Source organism: Lytechinus variegatus, chromosome 2 (assembly GCF_018143015.1).
Source record: "Lytechinus variegatus isolate NC3 chromosome 2, Lvar_3.0, whole genome shotgun sequence".
Taxonomy (NCBI): Eukaryota; Metazoa; Echinodermata; class Echinoidea; order Temnopleuroida; family Toxopneustidae; genus Lytechinus; species Lytechinus variegatus.
The window spans coordinates 57,972,375-57,996,050 of NC_054741.1; the positions used below are offsets into that span (position 1 = coordinate 57,972,375).

Here is a 23,676-nt window from a genome sequence, read left to right on the forward strand (position 1 = left end):
GGAATTAACAAATAACTTAAATGCATACTTTTTTGTAGGAGTTTCTGCAACTATTCTAGGCAAAATAATTTTACAATAAATGAATGAACATAATCATAATGACATCATATGGCAATTTTATAATATAGGCAGGATAGGAGTGATAAATAACAAAGTTTGGACATTAAAAAATTACATAAATGAAGAAAATACGTAGAGTAGAATCAGCAAAAAAAAACTTTATAAGACATTATAAGTTAAACTACATGTACATGTACCTGTATGGGGGAGGGGCAGGGGTGCTCAATAATTTTGAATCGCATTTGTGGATCGAATATGTGGATTGATGCTGATTAACATCCATAGAACGAACACAATTTTCAGTGCAAATTCTACTAAAATTAGCAGAATAACCTTTCAGTACAATGTACATGTACGCACTGGTATTGTACAGCGTAGTGCCATGACTTGAATGAAGTGAAATCGCATCCTCAATTTGAGTTAGATTGTTACACGTATTTAACAAACTGACCTTTCATCAAAATTTGAAAATAAAAGTCATGCTTATATCGAAAAAGGTTGAAGACATTAGGATGGGTGTGTGAGTTGTATTGTCTCAAAGACATTTCAAACTAGTAAGTCGTTTCCAACAGAGATTGATATGCAGCTGAATAAGCCACCAAACTTGTACATATTTTTCAGCATTATTTGGCCAGATATGGGTATCCATGGAAAAAATTTAAGTCTGTTGTTGTTGTGTCATATTGTTTGACATCAAATGAAATTACTTTAGTGTACCCTCGCTCTATGATTACTCCATGATGAAAGTAAGTCTTCAACAATTCAAATCACAATACTTTGTTTTGATAAATCAGAGAAATATTTTGGATCATAATTTGGCGAATCATATATTTCAGTGATTTGTCAAGGCATACAAATTTTACAAACTGCTTTGTGAATCCACCCCTGCAATCAGTTTGTAAATTGGTAGATAATGTCCCCCAAAGGTTAAACCAAATCATCTTTGCAGTATGTACACCGACCGATGGCTCGTTTTTAACCAAGTATACCGGTTAGGTTAAAGAAGGTCAGAGAAAATGGTAAATTGTGAAGCTAGTCAATGAGAACTGATGCCTTGTAAATGAAATTGATGGTGAAATTATTTCATCTGACATTAGAAGCAGAGTTTGGAGCGATGGCGATCGACCGTGTTACAAACTTGAAAAAAAAGAAGAGGTGTTGAGCAGAACAGGGCTGTGTGCATCGCTGTCAAATCTAAATGTCACCGTCCTGAAAATGGAGGAAATATGAGACTGTTTAAATACCTAGAAGAGGATTAGGGGCCGTGTTAGCCCTGCCTCTGAAATGCTCTCAGATAATAGGCCCCATTCACACTCAATCATAAAGTGAGATATCTATTCCAATTTCTGAAACATCAACTTATTTACCCTTTCACATGGAGACATATGATAAACCAATGGTTTTACACAGATTTGCAGAACTTTGAATTCAGATTTCATTAAAAAATAATTTCATTTCTTTGAAATTTTACTTTATTTCATGTGTATTTGGAGATATAAAGTTTGACAATTCATTCATCATGTTGGGCTTGTATTGTTGTTACAGCATAGAACATACTGTACATGTAGTGGTCTTGACTCTACACAAGTTTAAATGGCTGTGTTGCTTTCGATGAGGATCTTGCAACTTTGAAAGTTATTTGTTTCTCCACACTTTTCTCATACACAGAATGACTTTGAACAAAGCGACACCTTGATGCATTTGGTGTCTAGAAAGTGACAAAATTATTATAGAGCCATGTTTTCCAGGCCGGCAGTACCTCTGTCAACAGGAATTTTTGCTCAACTTCTTTTTTTAGTTAGATTTAAATGTGATTTTTATAGATGAGTAGGATAAACAAAATGTACTATACGACTGTTAATATAGATTATGAGTTGGACTACGTATAGTAGCTCTGTGTGAATGACCCTAATGGGTTGGTGAAGGATGAGTTGACTGGCGAGAAGTGAATGTTCATATTCCACCTGGACAAGAGGCTTCTGAGAGCATTATCTTCTCATGTAATGTACGTAGTCAATAAACAAAAGACAACTCGATCAAACAACTCATATTTCAGCTCTTTATGTACATTGCACCTGTATGGACATGCACAAGTTTGTTTAATGACTAAACACATTTATCTATATTTTTATATACATGTACATGTAATAATTGTTGAGTGCGTGGAGGTTGTATACGTATATGTATATCAAATGAACTTTGCAGCAGTTATTATAGGGAGTGAATTATAATATGCTGATCCCAGATTTTGTGAAAAGAACTGTAAAGAATTATAAACACCATTAAAGCCAGCTAACTCGCTGTCTTTTTGAAAGATGTTTTTCATATCGGCTTTAGGCATTTTCAGCAGTGGAGAGTGCAATATTTTCTGGTTCTGACTCTTCTCTATTCAAACAGCGGGTTGGGGGGTTTGAATCCCAGCCATAGGATTTTACCTTGAAGCAAGAAATCTATCCATATTGTACTGCACTCCACCCAGGTGAGGTGAATGGGTACCTGGCAGGATGATGTAGGGATAATGGGAGTGTGTCTGGGATAGATGATGCCATAAAAAAAAGCATATTATTTTTACATTATCACCATAAAACTTTTTCTACTTGGGTTAATGGAGCTATATTTTTTTAAATGCAAATAAGTAGTCTTGCTTTCCCATTCAAAAGCTGTCAGCAGTATTGCTTTTATAATGATACCTGATAATTATAAAGCTTACACGCATGTCAATTAGGTTTTTATCCATAAAAATCTTCCTCTTCTATGAATATTCTTGATTGAACAGGTGGTTGTTTCTTCAGTCATTTCCGATGGACCCTTCCTTTTAACTTTTATCCATTTTCCTTCGAGGTTGTTTACATATAAAGCAAGTGGCCTCCGCACCTTCATCACATATTCCACTGTATTTGTGCTCCCCCAAAGGTAGAAACTTACACCTCTCCCGGAATCACATGTCGTTGACGAGAAAAAACATTATTGCATCCCCCTCGTGGATTCTCTTTTGAAACCTGCTCGCGTTTCACCCGTAGCCAGAGCACAACGTAATTATTTTGCCGCAGTCTATCGATGCTTCTCTGTATGCATTGTCAAAGTGACATCCGGCACCCTGATCTTATGTATCAAAAGACGGAGGTTTAAAGGCCAAGCAGCTTTTGTGCTGCAAAGGCATGGACAACAATACTTGCATACTATCTGCAAAATGCCGTCCTTACACACTTGGACTAGTCGAAAGGAATAAAAAGTAGTTTTTACTGTTGAGTATCACAATTTTCAAATAAATCTCCATCCTTATTTGATATTGTGGAGACTAGGGCCGGGGAAAGCAAAATAGGCTGCTGCTTCGTCAATATTGTAAGGAAAAAAAATAACCCAGCAATTCAAGATAGCATTTCTGATATTGTCCAAATTTGCAGCTGTTAACCACTCCATTTTTTATAGGAAAGATGAAAAAATATTGTGAGATCTTTTATGATAAATGTACCTACATGTATTCTAGGAAGAATAAACATTGTTTGCTGCAAATGATTGATCTATTAATCCTCCAGTTTATGATTCTAATACAAAGATAGCTGAAATTGCTTGCTAGGTCTTTCATTTGGATGCAGTCCTCTTGTGCGGCTGATCCAAATAAAATTCTAATGTCTGCACACTTTTTTGTATACAGAACTACTTCTCAAGCAATTACATGTAATAAGCTGAACATTTTCAGTATACTATCTTTGCCTGACACTTTCTATTTTCCAGGCACTCGTTTGTAAGACACAGCCTCATTGTGTTACTTTTAAAGAAAATTTTAAATGCCATCGAGAGAGGGTGCTTGATGCCCCCAAAATTCATATTTCACAAAGAATGAATGTTTGAAAAGAAATCAAAGGCTACTAGCTCACTAAACTTTTATAAGATTGGAATTGTAAATGATTCTTCATTATTGACAGTTTTCTATGGCTTCGGTTTCACACTACATTCTAGCATGAAGTGGGCTAGCAGGGTAAAATAATACTTTACTATCTGGCCGTGCAAAAAAGCAGGAATACATGTAGCTGGCTTATTGCAGTGCAAGAGATGCTGTGTTGAATGAAACCGGGCTAAGGAAAAGTGGGGCTAAGCATTAGCCTATCACAGAAGTTGAAATCGCATGTTAATCATGCTCTGTGTGGCAAAATCATCATATTCAGGAGCTGTGCGGTAGTCCGGGTTAAGGCGTTCATCCGGCTAAATGGGGTTAAGAAAGATGGTGTAACCCCCCAAAAAAAAAAGACAGTATGGGGTTAAGGAAATGCAGTGTGTTTGGGCTGAGGGCACATACTGCTTGTACCTACCCTTTAAATTTACCACAGTTGAACTCCAAAGTCACGACCATTCTCGAATCCTAACATCTCTCTTTTTTAGAATAAATCAATATTGTGTTTATACAGCTTTTCTCCGTAGCCCATTTTACTTTAAGTCATGGTGTACCCTGCCTAAATTGGTGTAATGGATCAAAGCTTTTCAGTCCTAATTTTCTTTCTAGGAAATGCTTTCAACATCAGAGCGGGAGCCCCTTCATTATTATTCAGTGCGTCAGGAGGAGAAGCAGACATAACCCTGCACAAAGTCCTTCAGTGTGTTTGTGAACAAACATATCACAATCCCTAGTATACCAATCACATGGTAAAAAATATATATAGAAATGTATTTTTTTAAATATTGTCATACATGATGTAAAGCTATTTTTTTATGAAAATCATTTCACATCTGAAAAGCTCAAATGCACAGTGATAATATTACTTCTTAAAGGGCCTTTTGACACGTGAATTTTGAATCATCATTGTAATGCTGATTGTAATTCGTCTTTAGAATCATTGGACCTTTCACACGCTCTCTCAAAAACTGTGATTTGAATTTGATTTCCTTGGTGACTTGTAAATCAAAGCACTGCATCGCAAATACAAACTACGATGAGTGAATGACAATTGTATTATCTACTTAAGTGCTTGAAATGTCATGTAAGCTCCACCCCCAAAAGATGTTTTAGAGGTTAAGCCTTTCACATGAAAAATTTGTACCATAATTTTTGTAGTGAAACTAATGATTCTATTAAATCACGTTCTAGTTTGATTTCACACGTGCTAAAAAATCGTCATTAGCCAAGTATTTTTATTGGAGTCATTCAAATTATGATTTTGTTTTACCATGTGAAAGGGCGGTTTATACATGTAGTTTATCAATCTTTTTAGTTGATAGGGGAATGTACTTCAGAGCGAATTGCTTTTTGATATCAGGAAAAAGGCTCCAGATTCTTGAGTGATCAATATCCATGAAGGATCCAAAGAAATAAACGATTGTCAACTTTTTTTTCTTCAGAATTTATCATTTCATTGTGCGATATAGAGTTGAATGTACAGTATGAATACAATGGTAAAATGAACTCTGTTCATCCTTTGTTGTGCATGTACAATGTGCATAATATACCATTATGGAATACATTGTAATTTATTTTCTCGAGTCTTTATGCTAACGCTCATTGAACACCTGTCAAACATGCTAAGTACTTTTAGGGGGCTTTGCATTGCCTAGGTAACATACGTCACTGTTTGCATGTAAAGCATTCCAGTATGCTAATCCTGATTTTCATTTTGATCTTCCTTTATTATCCTGGCTCTCCATAGCTGATATCACTGACCTGGGACTCACATTGTCCCCCCCCCCTCCTTACCAGGGGACAGCAGGCCTGCCAACTATTCTTTTTTTCCAGGAGTTACCCCGTTTTTAAGATTTTTTATCAACCAAAAAAGAGGAGCACTCTGTTCTTCCATTTATTTAAGATAAAAAATAAATCAGTCTATATTCTATTTTGGGTAGGGGTATGGGTGTAAGAGTAATATAGTTTTTCAATACTTATAATTTCTCAATGTTCAAATATATTGTATGAATGCTAAACATGTCTTAATTAAGAAAAAGTGAGGGAGACTCACTTGACCTCGAGCAGAAAAGTTTGCGCCGTGCGATTTGGACTTCTTGGTTTTTCTTTTTCAAATGTGGACAGGCCTGTATGCACTTCTTTTGACTCAGCAATCCCTGTGCAGTTCATTGCATTGATCGGGGATTTTATTTCTACTTTGTTTTTTAGAGTTTAGTATGTTGATGGTGATGTGAGATGACATACATAGTACCCTCTACAGCTACACATACAAAGATATGCACTTCTGGACTGACATATATTCACTTCTAAAGGATTTTTTTTTTTAGCAAAGTTCAAGGTCTTTTGAAGATACTGTCTAGAAGATTCTGTTAGGGATCTGAAATTATCTCTTCACTTTGCTTTTATTGTAGGTAATGCAATTCCTGGAAAGAGAGTTGCTGAGAAGTACATTTGCAGGACAAATGGTACAAAGCCAATGGGCGGAGTGTTTATGATTGTGAAAAAATATCATCAGGGAGGTTAAAGATCTCTTTACTTTGATCTCATTGCAGGCAATGCCAGGCCAATCAGGAGAAGGACGCTACCAGGCAGTTCACCAGCAGGACAAGGTGTTGAATGGCAGTGGGAAGACAACAGCGGATGGATCCAGTATGACCTAGACACAAGTACAATAGTAGAGGATGCCTACAGCAAGAAATTGCACTCCATAGACTTGTCAAGGACCAGGTGTCACTTACCTTACATCATAGACTTCACTCAGATGATGCAGATACGTAGGACTTCAGGGTTTAAGCGGAAACTACGGCGGGTGGTACTAGCCGAGTCATATCCCAAGGTGACCAATGTTGTGTCACCGATCGAGGTATCCAGTGGTAGTGAGAGTCCAGAGCTGAGTGCTGTTTTAGAGGTGGACCCAGGAGTGGTTGATGAGGCTGTTGTGAAGGAAAGTGAGAATGCGAATGTGACGTTAGAATCATGCCAGATTCAAATGACAGATGATGTAGGTGGAGAGCAGCTTTCAGAAGCTGTAGAACTATCCAGGCCAACATCGTTATCAATATCGGAACCCATCAAAGAAACAGACATAGACAGTGTAATTTCACCAAGCCCTGCCACATCAACAACACCAAATGTGCCTCAGGTAATGGAGCCGACATCCACGGGAACTGCAACGCAGAGAGCAGGAAAGAGAACTCACAGCAAGCGATCTTCTTCTCGTAAAGCCGTAGCAGCGACAAGAGATGTGCAGGCCACAGTAGCATGGACGAGTCCAGGAGATGCGGATGTTGCCAGTACAAGTTCAGCAGGTTCCTCTACAGGAAGTGCAGGGAGAAGCAGCTTACCAAGGTTTGAGTATTAATTCCTCATGTTCATATTATGAAGGTTATAGTACAAAAGATTTTCCCGCCACATTTCACTTTGGTTATGATAAGATGAGGAAATAAGTAGGTTTTATGATGAAGTATTTTGTACAGTTAATACAGACATGTGCAATGCACAATGAGATGTTTGCCTACATGTGTAAACACAACAAAAGTATACACTTGTTGATAAACATACACTTAAACAGGCACTCACCCATCTGTAAGGAGATTATGTAATGAGTAAAAAAACAAAACAAAACAAAGAACAGGAAGTCATTGTCACCTTGAGCAGTAAAGTGGGGTTGATATTAATACTAAGATTAAGATACAGACACACTAATCCCCATTCATATCAATAAGGAACAGGAACTTGGTAATTATGGGAACAAAGGGACAGTTTCCAGATTAAAGTATTAGAAGTTAAAACATTTTCATGTTTGTGCATACTGGAGATATGTAAGATTCTCAAAGCAGGTGTATATATGTAGGTCTATTGACGCACATGGTAGAGTAGATGTACTTGAAGACAGCACTCTTCAAAGCTCTAGGCTGTTTGTTCTGTATCTTCTGTATTTAGGGTCAACTTGGATTCAGTCAGTGATCAGCAAATACTGTAGGTTTATTTATTAGCATGCAAGCTGATGACTCTGTCCAGAGATTAGTGCTGTGGAGTAGATTGCTATTTAGAAATGTTATGGCTCATTGGATAAATTTCCAGAATTTTCTTTATCTAATTTCAGTAAAATGTTTGGTGATCCGGATGACAAGTTCATTTCCTACTTATTTTTTATTGTTGAAGTACTTCATTTTCATTTGTAAATTCAGCAAAGTTGATCCAAACTTTGGAGCCTGAAGATCTTTTGTTAAAAAGCAAAGGGAAATTGAATATTGTGTGGCCCCAAAAAGACATAAACTCACGGCTCATTTTAAGAAATGGAAGTTTGAATTATAATTTTTGTCATCTTTACATGTATCATTATATGTATCATGTTTACCCTGTATATATGCATACAAATACTTGCCATCAAAGTTGTATAAAATATCACGTCTGTGCCATTGCATAAATCTTTCCGCTCTTTTTTTCTTTATTATTATTTTTTTTTTATTATTTATTTTTTCTTATTCTTTTTATTATTTTATATGTTTTTTTTCTCTAATGATGTTATGATCACTTGTAAATATTTTAATTATGTTTGATTTGTTATTTTTGTTTATTTTTGGTCAGTGTTGACCCAATAAAACATATAAATACAATTTTTTTTTCCAGAATTTCAACCACAGGATCTGGGGTTCCAATCCCACAACACATCACTCGCAACCTTTACCAAGGCGTTTACATTTGCCACCCTTCACTCAGGTGTAGTAAATGGGCACAAGGTAGGAATGCTGGAGCACCTGCTTTGGGTAGCCATACTAAAGCTGTTTGGTATTTTATTGTTTACATTGTAGTAAGGGCTATTAATATATCTTGCATATTGTTTTTTTCATGAAAGACAGAATATGAAATAATTTCTTCTCGACCATGCACTCTCCAATATTCAGATCAGTGAGCGTACCAGCATCCATGGCTTCTGGTCAGTCAAGCGAGGGCAGCAAGAAGCACACCACGGCTAGTCCAAGCTCTGGTTCCGGTCTAGGAATGCCACCTCTCACCCAGAGTGCGACCATGTCTCAGCTGGCCACTGCAGCTGCTGCTACAACATCAAGGATGAGAAAGTAAGAAGCACCCATGCCATATTATACAATGGGATTACATCCATCTTCTTCATCTACTGCAATTGCAGTCTGGGATGAAACTTTGTGGCCTGTAATCTGAAGTCCAGTTTAAATTAATTTGGGAATAAATTCTGAAATAGTTAAAAACATTAAAACATGATCAAAGAGTGAAGTAAAGATATGAAACATATGTAATGAAAATGCTGTTTTGACATTTTTGGCTTCCCATAATTTTAGCACAGTTCGAAAATAGCCTAAGTTAAGCCAGACGTCAGAATATGGACTTATAAATGTGCACAACATCCAATCGCAACTTGTAATTTCACAATACATGCATGCAAGTTACGCCATAACTGTAACATCACTCCACGTTAATCTTAAGAGATTGATCAGCAATAGTGTACTCTGCACTATGCATTAATCACCATTCCTCTTTCAAAGTGATTACAAAGCTCATTTCAAAACAGAGTTTTCCTTGGATCACACTTGTACTGTAGTTATACCAATTACTCATAATCGTTCAGTTAAACATTTTAATTTTTTTCAATTCTCCCTTGTGGTGACTGGTTTTGGCCTATAGGTAGCAGCTATTGGTTGCCCAATAACGACAAATACAGTAGAACCTTGGTGGCACAAAAATTGTATAACGCACCAATTGGAAGTAGGAACGCCCACACCCAAGATTCATATGCTTTTGTTTTTTGTTTGAGTTCTAATTTAATAAGGTAAGGCATTGTGTTTTTTTTTTTGGCAGACCGTTAACCCCACTCAACGTTGAATTTCTGTGGCGCATCCTTACTAGATATTCCTACTGTGAAAGATGACTAATGAGAGAAAAATATTACAAAAATTCTACAACCTCTTGGGATTAACGTGGAGTGACACACATGTAACAAGGGCGGAACTTGCACACATGTATTGTAAAAACAAAAGTAAGATATAATGTTATAGATAACAAATGTTTGAATTCAATCATGACAAATTTGTTCATTTCAGGATTTGCCTTTGATAACAGGCTTTGTGATACTTGGTCAAAAATCTCTTCACTTCCATTTCTTCAGAACCTACTTCATGATAATCCTGTTCACGCTTTGATGAGGTCATTTAAAAGAAGGAGGACGAACGAATTGATAAAGTTGTGGAATAGATTGAATTGAACAATGAATGAGTTCAGAATAGAATAATGGGTAATACGTGCCATCCTTTTGATCTTTGATTACCTGCAGGTCTCACTCGACACCCTGTACCATCCAGACTAGGACAGCCAATGCAGCGGGTGCAAGGCTCAGCCCAGTTATGACAGGTAACAAATAGAGAAGGATAGAGGCAAGGGATGGGGAGAAAAATTAAGAATTATGAGGTAGAGAGTGAAGGGCGTGGTAGGATAGAGAGAAACAGGGTTATTTTGTTTTAATCATAGATCAAACACTGACTTTATATTCCAAATCTTTTTCAAGTTTTCTGGAATACACTGAGACTTTTTCTTTCTAGGCAGACAATAATTATCCTGACTGTAGAAAAGGGATCATATCATTGACATTCATCCGAGCCATCGTATCAGTCAATTTTGGTCAAAAATTATTTTTAGATTTTTGCAGAAAGTGAAAGTCCTATTCTATACATGCTTGAATTTCTAGGCAGCAATTTATTTTAGTTTCTGAGATATGTGGGGATTTTCACTGCGATGCTGTACAATTGTTGATAAAATGCACAAATCCCATAGGAAATATATACTGTAGCAAAGCAGACAACACATGCGCGCACTTAATATGCAAATACATGGTCAGCCAAATCGTTCTATTGGCATTGCATTTATTTTACACGTGAAACAGCGTTACAATGTTTTGACTGAACGCTCGCATTGAAATTGCGGTCAGGGTTGTGGTATCCCCTATGGCGTTTTTATACAGGGAAAATCTAACTGCTCAAACCAAAATTAAGGATTTAGCTATTTTGAAATATTTTCTCTGATTCTTGGTTTTGTGTTACAAAGATACCAATGTCAAGCAATTATCTCAGTCTTTTCAACCATGTATTTGAATGTATTGTATTGAAAATGTTGTAAGGCTGGGAAACAAAGTGTGGAAATTATAGTAAACCTTGAAGTCGATTTTCTCTAAAATGGGTTTCTACTATCAGATGTGTGACACGATGGTTCGGATGACCGCCGGCGATATGATTTATATTGACATCAAAATTTGTCTTGATCAGATTGCTTGGAAAACAAGCAAACCTTATCAAGGCTCTTTATTCTGGGGATCATGTTACAATTGTGTTGATTTGGGGGAAATCTCTAAAATAAAGGGGGGGAAAACCTCGTCTTAAGTAGGGCAGAGTTCATTATTTAAGTTTCACCCAATCCTAGCCAGGGGTGGGGGTAGTCTGCCGGCTCATATCCTGATTGAATCTTTAATCAACTAGTGGGTCTGGAGACTAGACTGTAAAAAATACAACTTACATTTCCTGTGTGAACTTCAGCACACATTTCTCAGTCAGGGCCTTAAGGTTGCAAAATTCAGATGACTTTTCTCAAGCAAAAGGCCAAGTCCACCTTTGAGTTAGATAAATGCGTTTCCAATTTCTATAACATTTGTAACCAAGTGAAAATAATGGCTCATGGAACATGATGAAACATAAAAAGTAGAATTGTAATATCACAAATTAAAAGTTCATTGTCTTATCAAGTTGATTATCAATTATCAAGTTGATTATCAAAGTGGAAGAATCTGCTGCAATATTCCAGATATTTATTAAATCTAGCCTATGAAGACTTCCTACAATCTAACTTGAACATGCATAAAGCTTGCATTTCTGTGTTTGGTGGTTTAGAAGCTTTCGACTGGTGTATGATTTGTCAATTTCACTTTTGGGTCCAGTCTGGGTCTTTAACTTCAATATATCCCATGAAAGAATGTTACATTTCAAGTGATCGCAGATCTGATGTACACTTACAATGATATCAGTGACATTACATTTAAAGGGGAATCCAGCCTTGGCCATAGAATGTTGTGTTGGGAAGGAGAATAATGAAATAAACAGAATGGTGAAAGTTTGAAAGAAATCGGACAAGCAATAAGAAAGTTATAGCTGCTTTAAAATTGAGATCACTAATACCATGTAGATTTCAAATTGGCAACTGGGTGAGTAAATTATGACAAGGGGCAAGGACAACTTTCCCATAGGCCATGTACTTTATTATCAGGGATTTGTGGTTTTCTCCTATAAGTACCCATTCCCCAGGGGCAGTAATCTAATTATAACTCAGGTAGTAGTTGTTTAATGTCCTCATGAAAGAAAAATATAATTTGAAATAAAACTTTTGGGGAAAATGACATTTTAGCCAGAATATGTATTGGAGTACATGGAAGAGTAGTCCTTGCCTTACATCACTATGACATCACATAAGCGGCCAATTTGAAGTCTCCATGGGTATAGTGATTACAAATATTTACAACTTTTAAAAATTCATAACTTTCTTGTTATTTGTCCAATATTTTTCAAACTTTCACCTATCAACTTGTCTGATTTTTCTTTTTCTTATAAAAACAAGTTTTTATTTGGGTTGGATCCCATATATTTATACTTCTTTCTGCATGGTGCATGTAATAATGAAAAACAGCAAATTTTGTATCATTGGCATTGCAAGCATCACCATATAAATAAAGCAGGAAACCCTTGGAATAAGTCAACTTGTTTGAAAACAGAAAAATCAAAAGAATAAGTACCATGAAAGTTTGAATAATATTTTTTGCTTTGCCGATTGGAGTACGTAATGTACAGTGAATATCCATTCATTAGTCATCTCATTATTAAGATCATTTTTTTTTAATTTCAATTGCATTTTTCTTTCACAAAATTTAATTGATTTTTAAATTGACTTTATTTTTAATACAATTTAACTGGTTTTGAGTGCATCATTTTCCTTTAATACAAATATTTATTTGTGACATTATAACATTATCTAGTTATTTCCACAATGTAAACAGATAACAATATTCTCATCTTTATATTCTAGTAGATAATCCATTTCATTGGAGTTTTGACTGATACTTGAAGTAACGTGATTTGTTTCTTAGACAAGTCCAAGTTGTAACTCTATAGGTGTTACTAACCACATCTATAATCTTTTGACTGGGAATGTGTTTGTTTTCATAGGCAAGTCCAAGCTGTTGTTATGTACAGTTTATTTATGCTCCTCTCTGAAATAATGATCAAATTTCGATTGATTCAAATCAATCTCAATTTAAGAATAATCTTGACTTCCGTCAACTCCTAATGTTAAGGTTGATTTTGAGAGTTGCCACTGATTTCAATCAATAACAACTCTCAGACGGTGCCGCAAACATTGCACCAATATTGCATTTATGGAAGTAAAGAAAATTGTATTCCATGATCCATTTGCATATTCTTTTTCCATGTGGGATACTGTCTGAGAGTCGTAGAAGCATTGTGGTGTAGCGGTTTTCCAATTAAAATAATTGAGATTGATTTAGTCAGTTACATTCTTCATGAAGTCAGAGCCGTGATCTTTACAATATTGGCTTTTATCATGAACATCTCTATGAAATTCCCTCAGGCCAATTTACTCTAGCCCCATTGAAATAGCATATATTGGTCTGGTTCTAAACATTTATGATCCAGGGGTGGTATTCAGGAGAAGTAGAAAAAGAAGGAAAACAGAGAAAAAAAGGAGGAATTAATAAGTAGGGCCTAACTAATTGCAGCATGAAAAAATAATTTGGAAAATTGTCATGGATGATGAGTGAAACTAATACCACAATCTAATCTAAATGATATCATTATATGCTTGACATTCAGTCAGCAGGGTGTCAGGATATTTGGTACTAAAAGATACATGTATGACAAAAGTTATGACTGTTACCCCCTTGTCATAACTTTTGTCATATCTTTTGCTTGAATAAAAGGATTACGCGCATCTAAAGCTGCGTACTTTTGGTGCGCGCTAAAGAGATGAGACAAAATTTATGACAATTTTTGTGACAAAAGTTATGACATCCACCAGAATACCGATTTTGTCATATCTCTGAGAAATGATAAAATATGGAGAAAAGACAATGTTTAGAATACTGCCCCAGGCCGATTGATACCAATTTCAATGGGGCCTATTAGGAATTCATTGGACTATAACTTGGAAAAAAAATCACACTCTCATACTCTATAGAACAGGGTCTTATTTTCTGAAATTTGTTGAGTGAAAAAAAAACACCTTGGACTTGCCTTAACCCATTCATCTCATCTAACCCACTTACACGGTGCCATCATCATCAAGTCTGTTGCTCTATCTGTCCTGCCCTTCCCCCTAGCTATGACGAGCATTTTGCTCTCCACAGCCTTGCCCGTCAAGCTGGTACCCGTCAGGACACCCATCTACTCCCCGCCCAACTCTGGAGGGATCCGCCCGGTGGAGGGGCTCAAACCACGCAAGAAGAAGAGGAAGATATCGCTCAGGGGTAGGATGGTGATAAATGTCTCGTTCTGTATTTGTCAGTCTGTATGTATGTCTATATCTCTTTCGTTTTTTTCTCTCACTTTTCTCTCTTTCGTTTTTCTCTCCCCTGTTACCCCATCTTTCCTCTTATTTCTCCCTTTCTTTCTCAATTTTTTTTCACTTTCTATATCCTTGTATTGCTTCTCCTCCCTCTTTTCTCTCATTTTCTCTTCACTCCCCCCTCCCTCTCTATTTTCTATCTATCCTTTGTTACAGTCACATTTTATCTCTCTCTTTCTGCCTCATATCTCTATTTTCCTATTTGTCTCCTCTTGCCCGCATAGCAGAAGCAAGAAAAGGGCGCCTCTTTTCCAGCGTCCTTGGCAACAGCTGCCACGTCAACATCAAAATCCTAACATTGAGTCAGTTTTTGAATTGTCATCACAACTTTGAAAATCTAAGGACCTTTGAAGAATGAGATCAATTTTCAGACCTTTTCAATTGTTTGTATTTGGGGGGGGGGGCAAGAACAATTTGCCATAGGACACATTTCTTTATTACAGTACAAATGGGCAAAATGACTAGGGGCACCAATAGTTCCAAGGATAGAGAAGAAGGACATTCAGGCCAGAAAGCACGGCATCCACAACCTCGGCCTTTGGTGTTCATGGATTATCAAATTGTACTCTCTCTTCAAAGGGTAAATGAAAAAAAAAATGTTCAGTATTTTGATGTCGCGAATTTAACACTGCTGGTATATTTTATGGCGAGACTACCATGAGCTCTTTTACTTGTTGGTCTTTTATATATATATATATTTTTCTTCACTCCCTTCCTCATACTAAATAGACTATTCTTTTATACCTGTTCCTCTTTTTTGCAGGTAGTTACAAACCTTGTGTTTGTTTGTTCTTTATCCTTCATTTTTTTTGGTCTTTTTGTTGTGTATGTGATATTTTTCTTTTCTTTTTCATGCCTTCTTTGAGGGAATAACGTGTGCCAAGACAGTAAAGATGATTTTGTATATTTGCATTTCTCACTAAATGACTTTTTGGAAACCCTTTATTCAACCCTATATATAACCCTATATTCATTTTTCATTAATAATTATTTTGTGAAATGCATTTAAGTGAGATAAAATATTATAGCAGTAGACAATAATGAATATTCTTTCATTCGGAAGCCCCATAATTATATGGGCATTATAGACTATATTAGAGAGCATCTTAATTGAGTGATGACTTTCAGATTTACATACACCCCTTACGTTAGAATTTAAAGCAACCCAGTTCAACACAGGAAAGAAAGATCAATCGTGGCATGAGCTTTTTCATTTACCTTTCTTATATATGTTTGCATTTTGTGCTTCTCTTCAGACCAGAAAAAGAAGATTGAATGTCTGATCCTCATTCGTGAATCAAATCACATAAATTTTGGAGAATCAGATCCGTTAGGCTATTCAGGTGCCATTGCATTTATAAATGGCTCTAGGTAGACCAATTGTTGTATTGGAATGGCTTATTGTAAGACTGAAATGCAACAATTAACAAACCCCAAAACCTAAGTCAAGACATCAATGGTCATTCGTCGATTGAATCAATTTTATACATATATGATTATTTTGGTCTCTTTTAGGAAAGACGGCGGAGGAAGTGATTGGGAAATATGTTGAGAAAGAGGAGAGCCCTCCTGATGAGGTATGAACATATCAGTGATCATATGATTATTTTTAATTATCATTACCCCCCCCCCCCCCCCTTTCCAACTTGTTTTTTTGTCTCACCTGCAGAGCAGAGTGAGACTATAGGCGCCGCTTTTCCGACGGCGGTGGCAGCGGCGTCAACATCAAATCTTAACCTGAGGTTAAGTTTTTGAAATGACATCATAACTTAGAAAGTATGTGGACCTAGCTCATGAAACTTGGCCATAAGTTTATTCAAGTATTACTGAACATCCTGCATGAGTTTTATGTCACATGACCAAGGTCAAATGTCATTTGGGGTCAATGAACTTAGACCATGTTGGAGGAATCAACATCCAAATCTTAACCTGAGGTTAAGTTTTTGAAATGTCATCATTTAGAAAATATATGGACCTAGTTCATGAAACTTGGACATAAGGTTAATCAAGTATCACTGAACATCCTGCTTGAGTTTTATGTCACATGACCAAGGTCAAAGGTCATTTAGGGTCAATGAACTTTGGCCAAATTGAGGGTATCTGTTGAATTCCCATCATAACTTTGATAGTTTTGGATCTGATTCATAAAACTTGGACATAATAGTAATCAAGCATCACTGAACACTTTGTGCAATTTTCAGGTCTCATGATAAAGGTCAAAGGTCATTTAGGGTCAATGAACTTTGGCCTAATTGGGGGTATCTGTTAAATTACCATCATAACTTTGAAAGTTTATTGGTCTAGTTTGTTAAACTTGGACATTAGAGTAATCAAGTATCACTGAACATCCTGTGCGCATTTCAGGTCACATGACCAAGGTCAAAGGTCAATAAACTTTTGCCGAATTGGGTGTATCTGTTGAATTACCATCATAACTTTGAAAGTTTATGGATCTGATTCATGAAACTTGGACATAAGAGTAATCAAGTATCACTGAACATCCTGTTCGAGTTTCAGGTCACATGATCAAGGTCAAAGGTCATGTAAGGTCAATGAACTTTGGCCATGTTGGTTTTTTTTTTGTCTCACCTGCAAAGCAGAGTGAGACTATAGGCGCCGCTTTTCCGACGGCGGCAGCGGTGTCAACATCAAATCTTAACCTGAGGTTAAGTTTTTGAAATGACATCATAACTTAGAAAATATATGGACCTATTTCATGAAACTTGGCCATAAGGTTAATCAAGTATTACTGAACATTCTATCAGAGTTTCATGTCACATGACCAAGGTCAAAGGTCATTTAGGGTCAATGAACTTAGACCATGTTGGGGGAATCAACATCAAAATCTTAACCTGAGGTTAAGTTTTTGAAATGTCATCATAACTTAGAAAATGTATGGACCTAGTTCATTAAACTTGGACATAAGGTTAATCAAGTATCACCAAACATTCTGCATGAGTTTCACGTCACATGACCAAGGTCAAAGGTCATTTAGGGTCAATGAACTTTGGCCGATTTGGGGGTATCTGTTGAATTACAATCAAAACTTGAAAAGTTTTTTGATCTGATTCATGAAACTTGGACATAATAGTAATCAAGTATCACTGAACATCCTGTGCAAGTTTCAGGTCACATGATCAAGGTCAAAGGTCATTTAGGGTCAATGAACTTTGGCCGAATTGGGGGTATTTGTTGAATTACCATCATAACTTTAATAGTATGTAGGTCTAGTTCATGAAACTTGGACATAAGAGTAATCAAGTATCACTGAACATCCTGTGCGCATTTTAGGTCACATGGCCAAGATCAAAGGTCAATGAACTTTGGCAATAATGGGGGTATCTGTTGAATTACCATCATAACTTCGCAAGTTTATTGATCTGACTTTTGAAACTTGGACATAAGAGTAATCAAGTATCACTGAACATCCTGTTCAAGTTTCAGGTCACATGATTAAGGTCAAAGGTCATGTAAGGTCAATGAACTTTGGCCATGTTGGGGTTTTTTGTTGAATAACCATCATATCTCTGTAAGTTTATTGGTCTAGTTCATAAAAAGTGGACATAAGAGTAACCATGTATCACTGAACATCTTGTGCGAGTTTGAGTAGTATTCAAAGTCAGCACTGCTGCTATATTGAACCGCGTGATGTAGGTGAGACGGCCAGAGGCATTCCACTTGTTTTATATTTATCTAATATTGGTATTTATATAGCACTCTTCACATTTACTGTATCACAGCTCATATACAAAGAAGCAATTATGAATAAATACATGATATGTGGATAAAAGATGTGATCCTATGATCTTGCTGGGCGGTTACTATACCATTCGGCCATTTCTGATCTGTGGCATGGTTAATATGAGCATGATAGTACACACCCAGGGGAGGGGGGCACTCAAATTAATTTTTGATGTGGGGGTGTGCCTTATGCAACTCTGAAATGGGGGTCTAATTAAGGAACTGACTAAAAGGGTAAAATACGGGGTCTTGGGAACTAAATATATACCGTGCAGTGTGAAAAACGTCTACAGAATGGGATCCCGGCACTGCACGTACGGCGCATCATAGTGCTGTGCATGCGCTGGACATGTGTGGAGCAGCTATGTAAGGAGTTGCGAAGCCGTACGTGCATCTCTCGCATGCGGTGCTTGCTTGACAATTTCAAATCACTCAAATTATTTTTTGATGGGGGGTGTGCCTCACGAAACCCTGAAATGGGGGTCTAAGGAACTATGTAAAAGGGTAAAGTACTGGGTCTTGGGAACTAAATATATACCGTGCGGTGTGAAAAACGTTTACAGAATGGGATCCCGGCACTGTAGGTACGTTGGACCATAATGCTTTGCATGCACTGGACATGCATGGAGGGGCTACTAGTTGTGTAGGGAGTTGCGAAGCCGTACGTGCATCTCTCGCATGCGGTGCTCGCTTGACAATTTTGGCATGGCTGGGGAACTGAGATGTTTCGTGATGGGTCTTCTGAGCGGGGCTGGGCGGCTTCTGAACTGAACTTTTGTCATTCAGAGTATCTAGAGAATTGAAAATTAGGTCTGAAAAAGGGGGTCATCAAAGCGGCACGTCCCCGTACCACCAATATATGTGACTGCCCCCCTCCCCCGTGAGTACACAGTAGAATATTCCTACCAGCAGCCATGTTGGAGAACGAATAATAAATGTCTGTGCATCAAACATATAAATCATTGTATTTTGTGGTCTGTTTTATCCCCGATCTTGATATCATCTGTGGATATCTTTTGTAGGGGAGAAAAATCCTTTATATCTATCTATCTGTCCCTTAGTCTATTGGGTGATAAAGCAGGAAGATGTTATGAAGGAGCTGTAACTCTTGTACGTTGTGCTAAACATGTTCGTTGGTTCTGAAGTGTAACAGTGGGTTTCACAACATTCCACTTGACTTTGAAATGTGGCAAGCCATTCTTCAGCTGGTTATTCCAGATCATAGACATTTAGCATGGGTTCAGAAGCATTTAGAATAATTTTGCTCCATTCTAACAGCTGTGGTTGGACCTTAGGGGCACCGCACGACCTGGCAACCACTCTCTGCCATTTTGTCTCACCTGCATAACAGAGCAAGACTATAAGCGCTGTTTTTCGACGGCAGCGGCGTCAACCCCAAATCATAACCAAAGGTTAAGTTTGTGAAATGTCATCATAACTTATTAATTGTATGGGCCTAGTTCATGAAACTTTATCGTAATGGTTTTCAACTATTACTGAAAATCCTGCCTGAGTTTGATGTTACATGACCAAGATCAAAGGTCATTTAGGGTCAATGAACTTGTAGAGGATGTAGAGGGAATCAACATCAAAATCTTAACCAAAGGTTAAGTTTTTTAAATGTCATCATAACTTAAAAAGTGTATGGGCCTGGTTGATGAAACTTGGACATCAGAGTAATCAAGTATTACTGAACACCCTGCCTAAAAATTAACTTAAGTTACATGACCAAGGTCAAAGGTCATTTAGGGTCACTGAACTTTGGCCATGTTGGGGGTATTTGTTGATTTCCATCATAACTTTGAAAGTTTATGGATCTGGATTATGAAACTTGAACATAAGAGTAAGTATCACTGAACATCATTTGTGAGTTTCAGGTCACATGACCAAGGTCAAAGGTCATTTAGGGTCAGTGAACTTAGATTATGGTGGGTGTATTTGTTGATTTGCCATCATAACTTGTAGATCTATTTAGTTAATGAAACTTGGATATAAGAGCAGTCAAGTATCAGCAAACATCCTGTGCAATTTTTAGGTCACATGACCAAGTTCCAAAGGTCATTTAGGGTCAACAAACGTTGACCAGGGGGCCGTTTCATAAAGCTGTTCGTAAGTTAAGAGTGACTTTAAGAACGACTGGTGATCCTTTCTTACGCGCTAAACCATCGCCTATGGTGTATACCATTTACCAAGAGAAAGGATCACCAGTCGTTCTTAAAGTCGTTCTTATCTTACGAACAGCTTTATGAAACACCCACCGGGCATGTTGGAAGTATTTGTTGAATTGCCATCATAAATTTAACTTTGGAAGTTTATAGATCTAGTTCTTGAAACTTAGACATTAGAGTAATCTAGTATCATTGAACATCCTGCTTGAGATTCAGGTCACATGACCAATGTCAACGGTCATCTAGGGTCAATGAACATAGTATTTTATTATCATATGATTTTTTTTATTTTTTTTAAAGACAAGTCCACCCCAACAAAAAGTTTATTTGAATAAATTCCAACAAGCATAACTGAAAATGTCATCTTAAGTTACAACATTTTTAAGTTTCGCTTAATTAAAAAAAAGAGTTGTATTCTCATTCTGGCTGGTATGCAAATGAGGGGACTGATGCATCATTCACTCACTATTTCTTGATATATAAAATATTCCAATTTTCTCCCTGTTGTTTCCTCCTTGAACATGTATTACCACTGTTTTAACATTTTATAGTTCAGTCATGTTGGTATTTATTGTCAAGTTTTTATAAATTGAAATATTGTATAATTCAAACAAAGAACAAAAGAAATAGTGAGTGATGGACATCATCGACTGACTCATTTGCATGCCACTGAGAGGTGCATGTAACTGTTTTGTGAAAAATAAGCGAAACTTCAAAATGCCATAACATTTTTCTGGGGTGGAGTTGACCTTTAGATAACTATTAATAGTTGACTTGTTTTGTTCAAAGTCAGCACTGCTGCTCCATCGAATGGCGTAATTCAGATGAGACTGCCAGAGGCGCTCCACTTGTTTCTTATTTCTCTGCATTTTTCACTGTGTCACTCACTCTTAAGCTTGTGCACTCCCAGATATTATCTTCCAATATTTTTTTTTTACCTTTTCCTTCTACTTCCCCACAAGGTGCCCTGGAGGATTGTTTGTTGCAAGCCCTGATAATCTTATTACAAGTCCATCCCTTCTCAGCTTACATTGTTTACAGTGTTAAAATATATTTATGAGTCCTTATAAGAAATTAATTTGTATTCTATTCTGTATATCTATCAGGAATGTCCTATATGTTTTGAGAAGCTGTGCAATATATCACATTACAACGAGGATGAGGAAGAGGGAGAAAGTGTTCTTAAACTCGATAGATGCGGTCATCTTTTTCATCAAAGCTGTCTCTATGCAATGTATAACAGTGGACCAAAGGTAAGAAATATTCTCATTTAGAAAGAAGAATGGATGGTGATAAAAAGCGATAGAGTACCAAAGTGTGACATCATCAAAATTGCATTTTTGCATTCCAGCATTTTTTATTCAATATTTTGGTAGAGCAGGATGAAATAACTTACTACCACCCAAATTTGGTGGGAATTGACCTCATGTGGGCATGCCGTGGTCTAGTGGTTCTGACTCTCGCCTTTCAAACAGAGGGTTGTTGGTTCGAATCCTAGACATGGCGTGTTTTCCTTCAGCAAGAAATTTATCCACACTGTGCTGCACTCGACCCAGGTGAGGTAAATGGGTACCGGCAGGAAGTAATTCCTCAAAAGCTGTGTGCACCAGAATCGGTAGACTAGCTTAGCCGGGGTAATACAGGAGCGCCTTGAGCACCTAGCAAGGTTGATTTGTGCGCTATACAAATCCTATATTATTTATGAATACATAATTAGCCCCATTGAAGTCAATGTATTATTGGCCTGGTTCCCAATTTGAGGAAGGGTGACCTTCCCCTTTTACATCTAACTTCTAGTGTAAAAACCTAGTTAATTGCAGTACATGAGTCATATCATTTAATATTGGCCCCAATCCATCACTCCAAATCCAAAATAACATCCATATTTAGGCTTACAGGAATCAAAGTATCCTCGTTTTTTCTTTGTTTTCATGAAATTAAAAAGTTTATTGTTTTTCCACCGGAAATATTGTGGGTTCTTTCTCTCCAACAGGATGGTAGTATACAGTGTCCGACCTGTAAAGCCATTTATGGTGTGAAATGTGGCAATCAACCTCCTGGGTCTATGGACTATCATGTCATACCGCATTCCCTACCAGGATTCTCATCATGTGGGACTATACGTATCATCTACAATATACCACCAGGAACACAGGTTTGTCTAGGGGATGAGTAAAGCTTCTTGTTGGGGCTTTCACACCGGGAAGGGCCATTTCATAAAGCTGTTTGTAAGTTAAGAGTGACTTTAAGAATGACTGGTGATCCTTTCCCACACGCTTAATAATCACCAATGAAATTAATGGTGAATATCATTTACCATAAGAGAGGATTACCAGTCGTTTATTAAAGTCGCTCTTAACTTACAAACAGCTTTATGAAACATCCACCAGGTTGTTTAAGCCGCCAGCATATGTTGCCTGTATGGCTAGCCGTTCTCTCATATAACCTTATTTTTTATATAAAAAAAACTTCTGTTAACATAAAAAGATTTCTTGTTAATTTGTGTTAATGTGGTATGATTTTAGTGACCACCTTTAGGGCAAGCTGAAGTCATCCCTATACAGTGCGTCCCACAAAAAAAGAAACCGAGATTTATTGAGGATTTATCATAACTTAATCACAAATACAATAGACAAATGACCTACCATTGTATAGCTCAAAATCTCCTCTTTCATCGGAAATTACTTAGATTATTTCTCATTCACGCATGAGTGAGCAAAAACAATTTGAAGAGGAGATACCAAAGTCATTTGGCGGGCTGTATCTGGTTTCAAACAGAAAACCACATTTTTAAAAAGTTCAATATCTGCTCTTTAATTTGATACATCAATTACAGAAAATGGTTAAGAAATAACAAAGTTCTGGTTATTTGAAATAAAGCTTGAATTTCAATAATTTCATAAAATTAAGAGGTTCTACAGGCTAGTGTTCAAACTCACTCGACACTCCGTTTTGTTGACGATCAGCCATGCATTAAGTCTTTTGTTAACCATGCGATAGCTTCGGTGGAAAACTGAAAAACAGGTTTATTTCATGAAATTATGGAAAAACAAGCAATGTTTTGAGAGAACATAACTTTTAATTCTTGACCATTTTTTGTGATTAAGGTATCAAATGAAAGAGCAGATATTGAATTTTTTAGGCATGTGATTTTCTTTTTGAAAT

At 36.9% G+C, this 23,676-nt stretch overlaps 1 protein-coding gene across 2 annotated transcripts in view; it reads left to right on the forward strand.

Annotated features, from left to right (window-relative positions):
- Nucleotides 1–23,676, forward strand: part of LOC121408462 (E3 ubiquitin-protein ligase DTX1-like) — a 43,921-nt gene that overhangs the window by 17,592 nt on the left and 2,653 nt on the right. Inside the window, exons 2-8 of one of the 2 annotated variants that reach the window (XM_041599939.1) lie at nt 6,505–7,300; nt 8,860–9,033; nt 10,260–10,336; nt 14,358–14,504; nt 16,118–16,179; nt 21,618–21,764; nt 22,505–22,666. In XM_041599939.1, coding sequence (XP_041455873.1) covers nt 6,505–7,300; nt 8,860–9,033; nt 10,260–10,336; nt 14,358–14,504; nt 16,118–16,179; nt 21,618–21,764; nt 22,505–22,666 — 1,565 coding nt within the window. The remainder of the gene's footprint in view (nt 1–6,504; nt 7,301–8,859; nt 9,034–10,259; nt 10,337–14,357; nt 14,505–16,117; nt 16,180–21,617; nt 21,765–22,504; nt 22,667–23,676) is intronic. The other variant, XM_041599940.1, reaches the window with a different exon arrangement.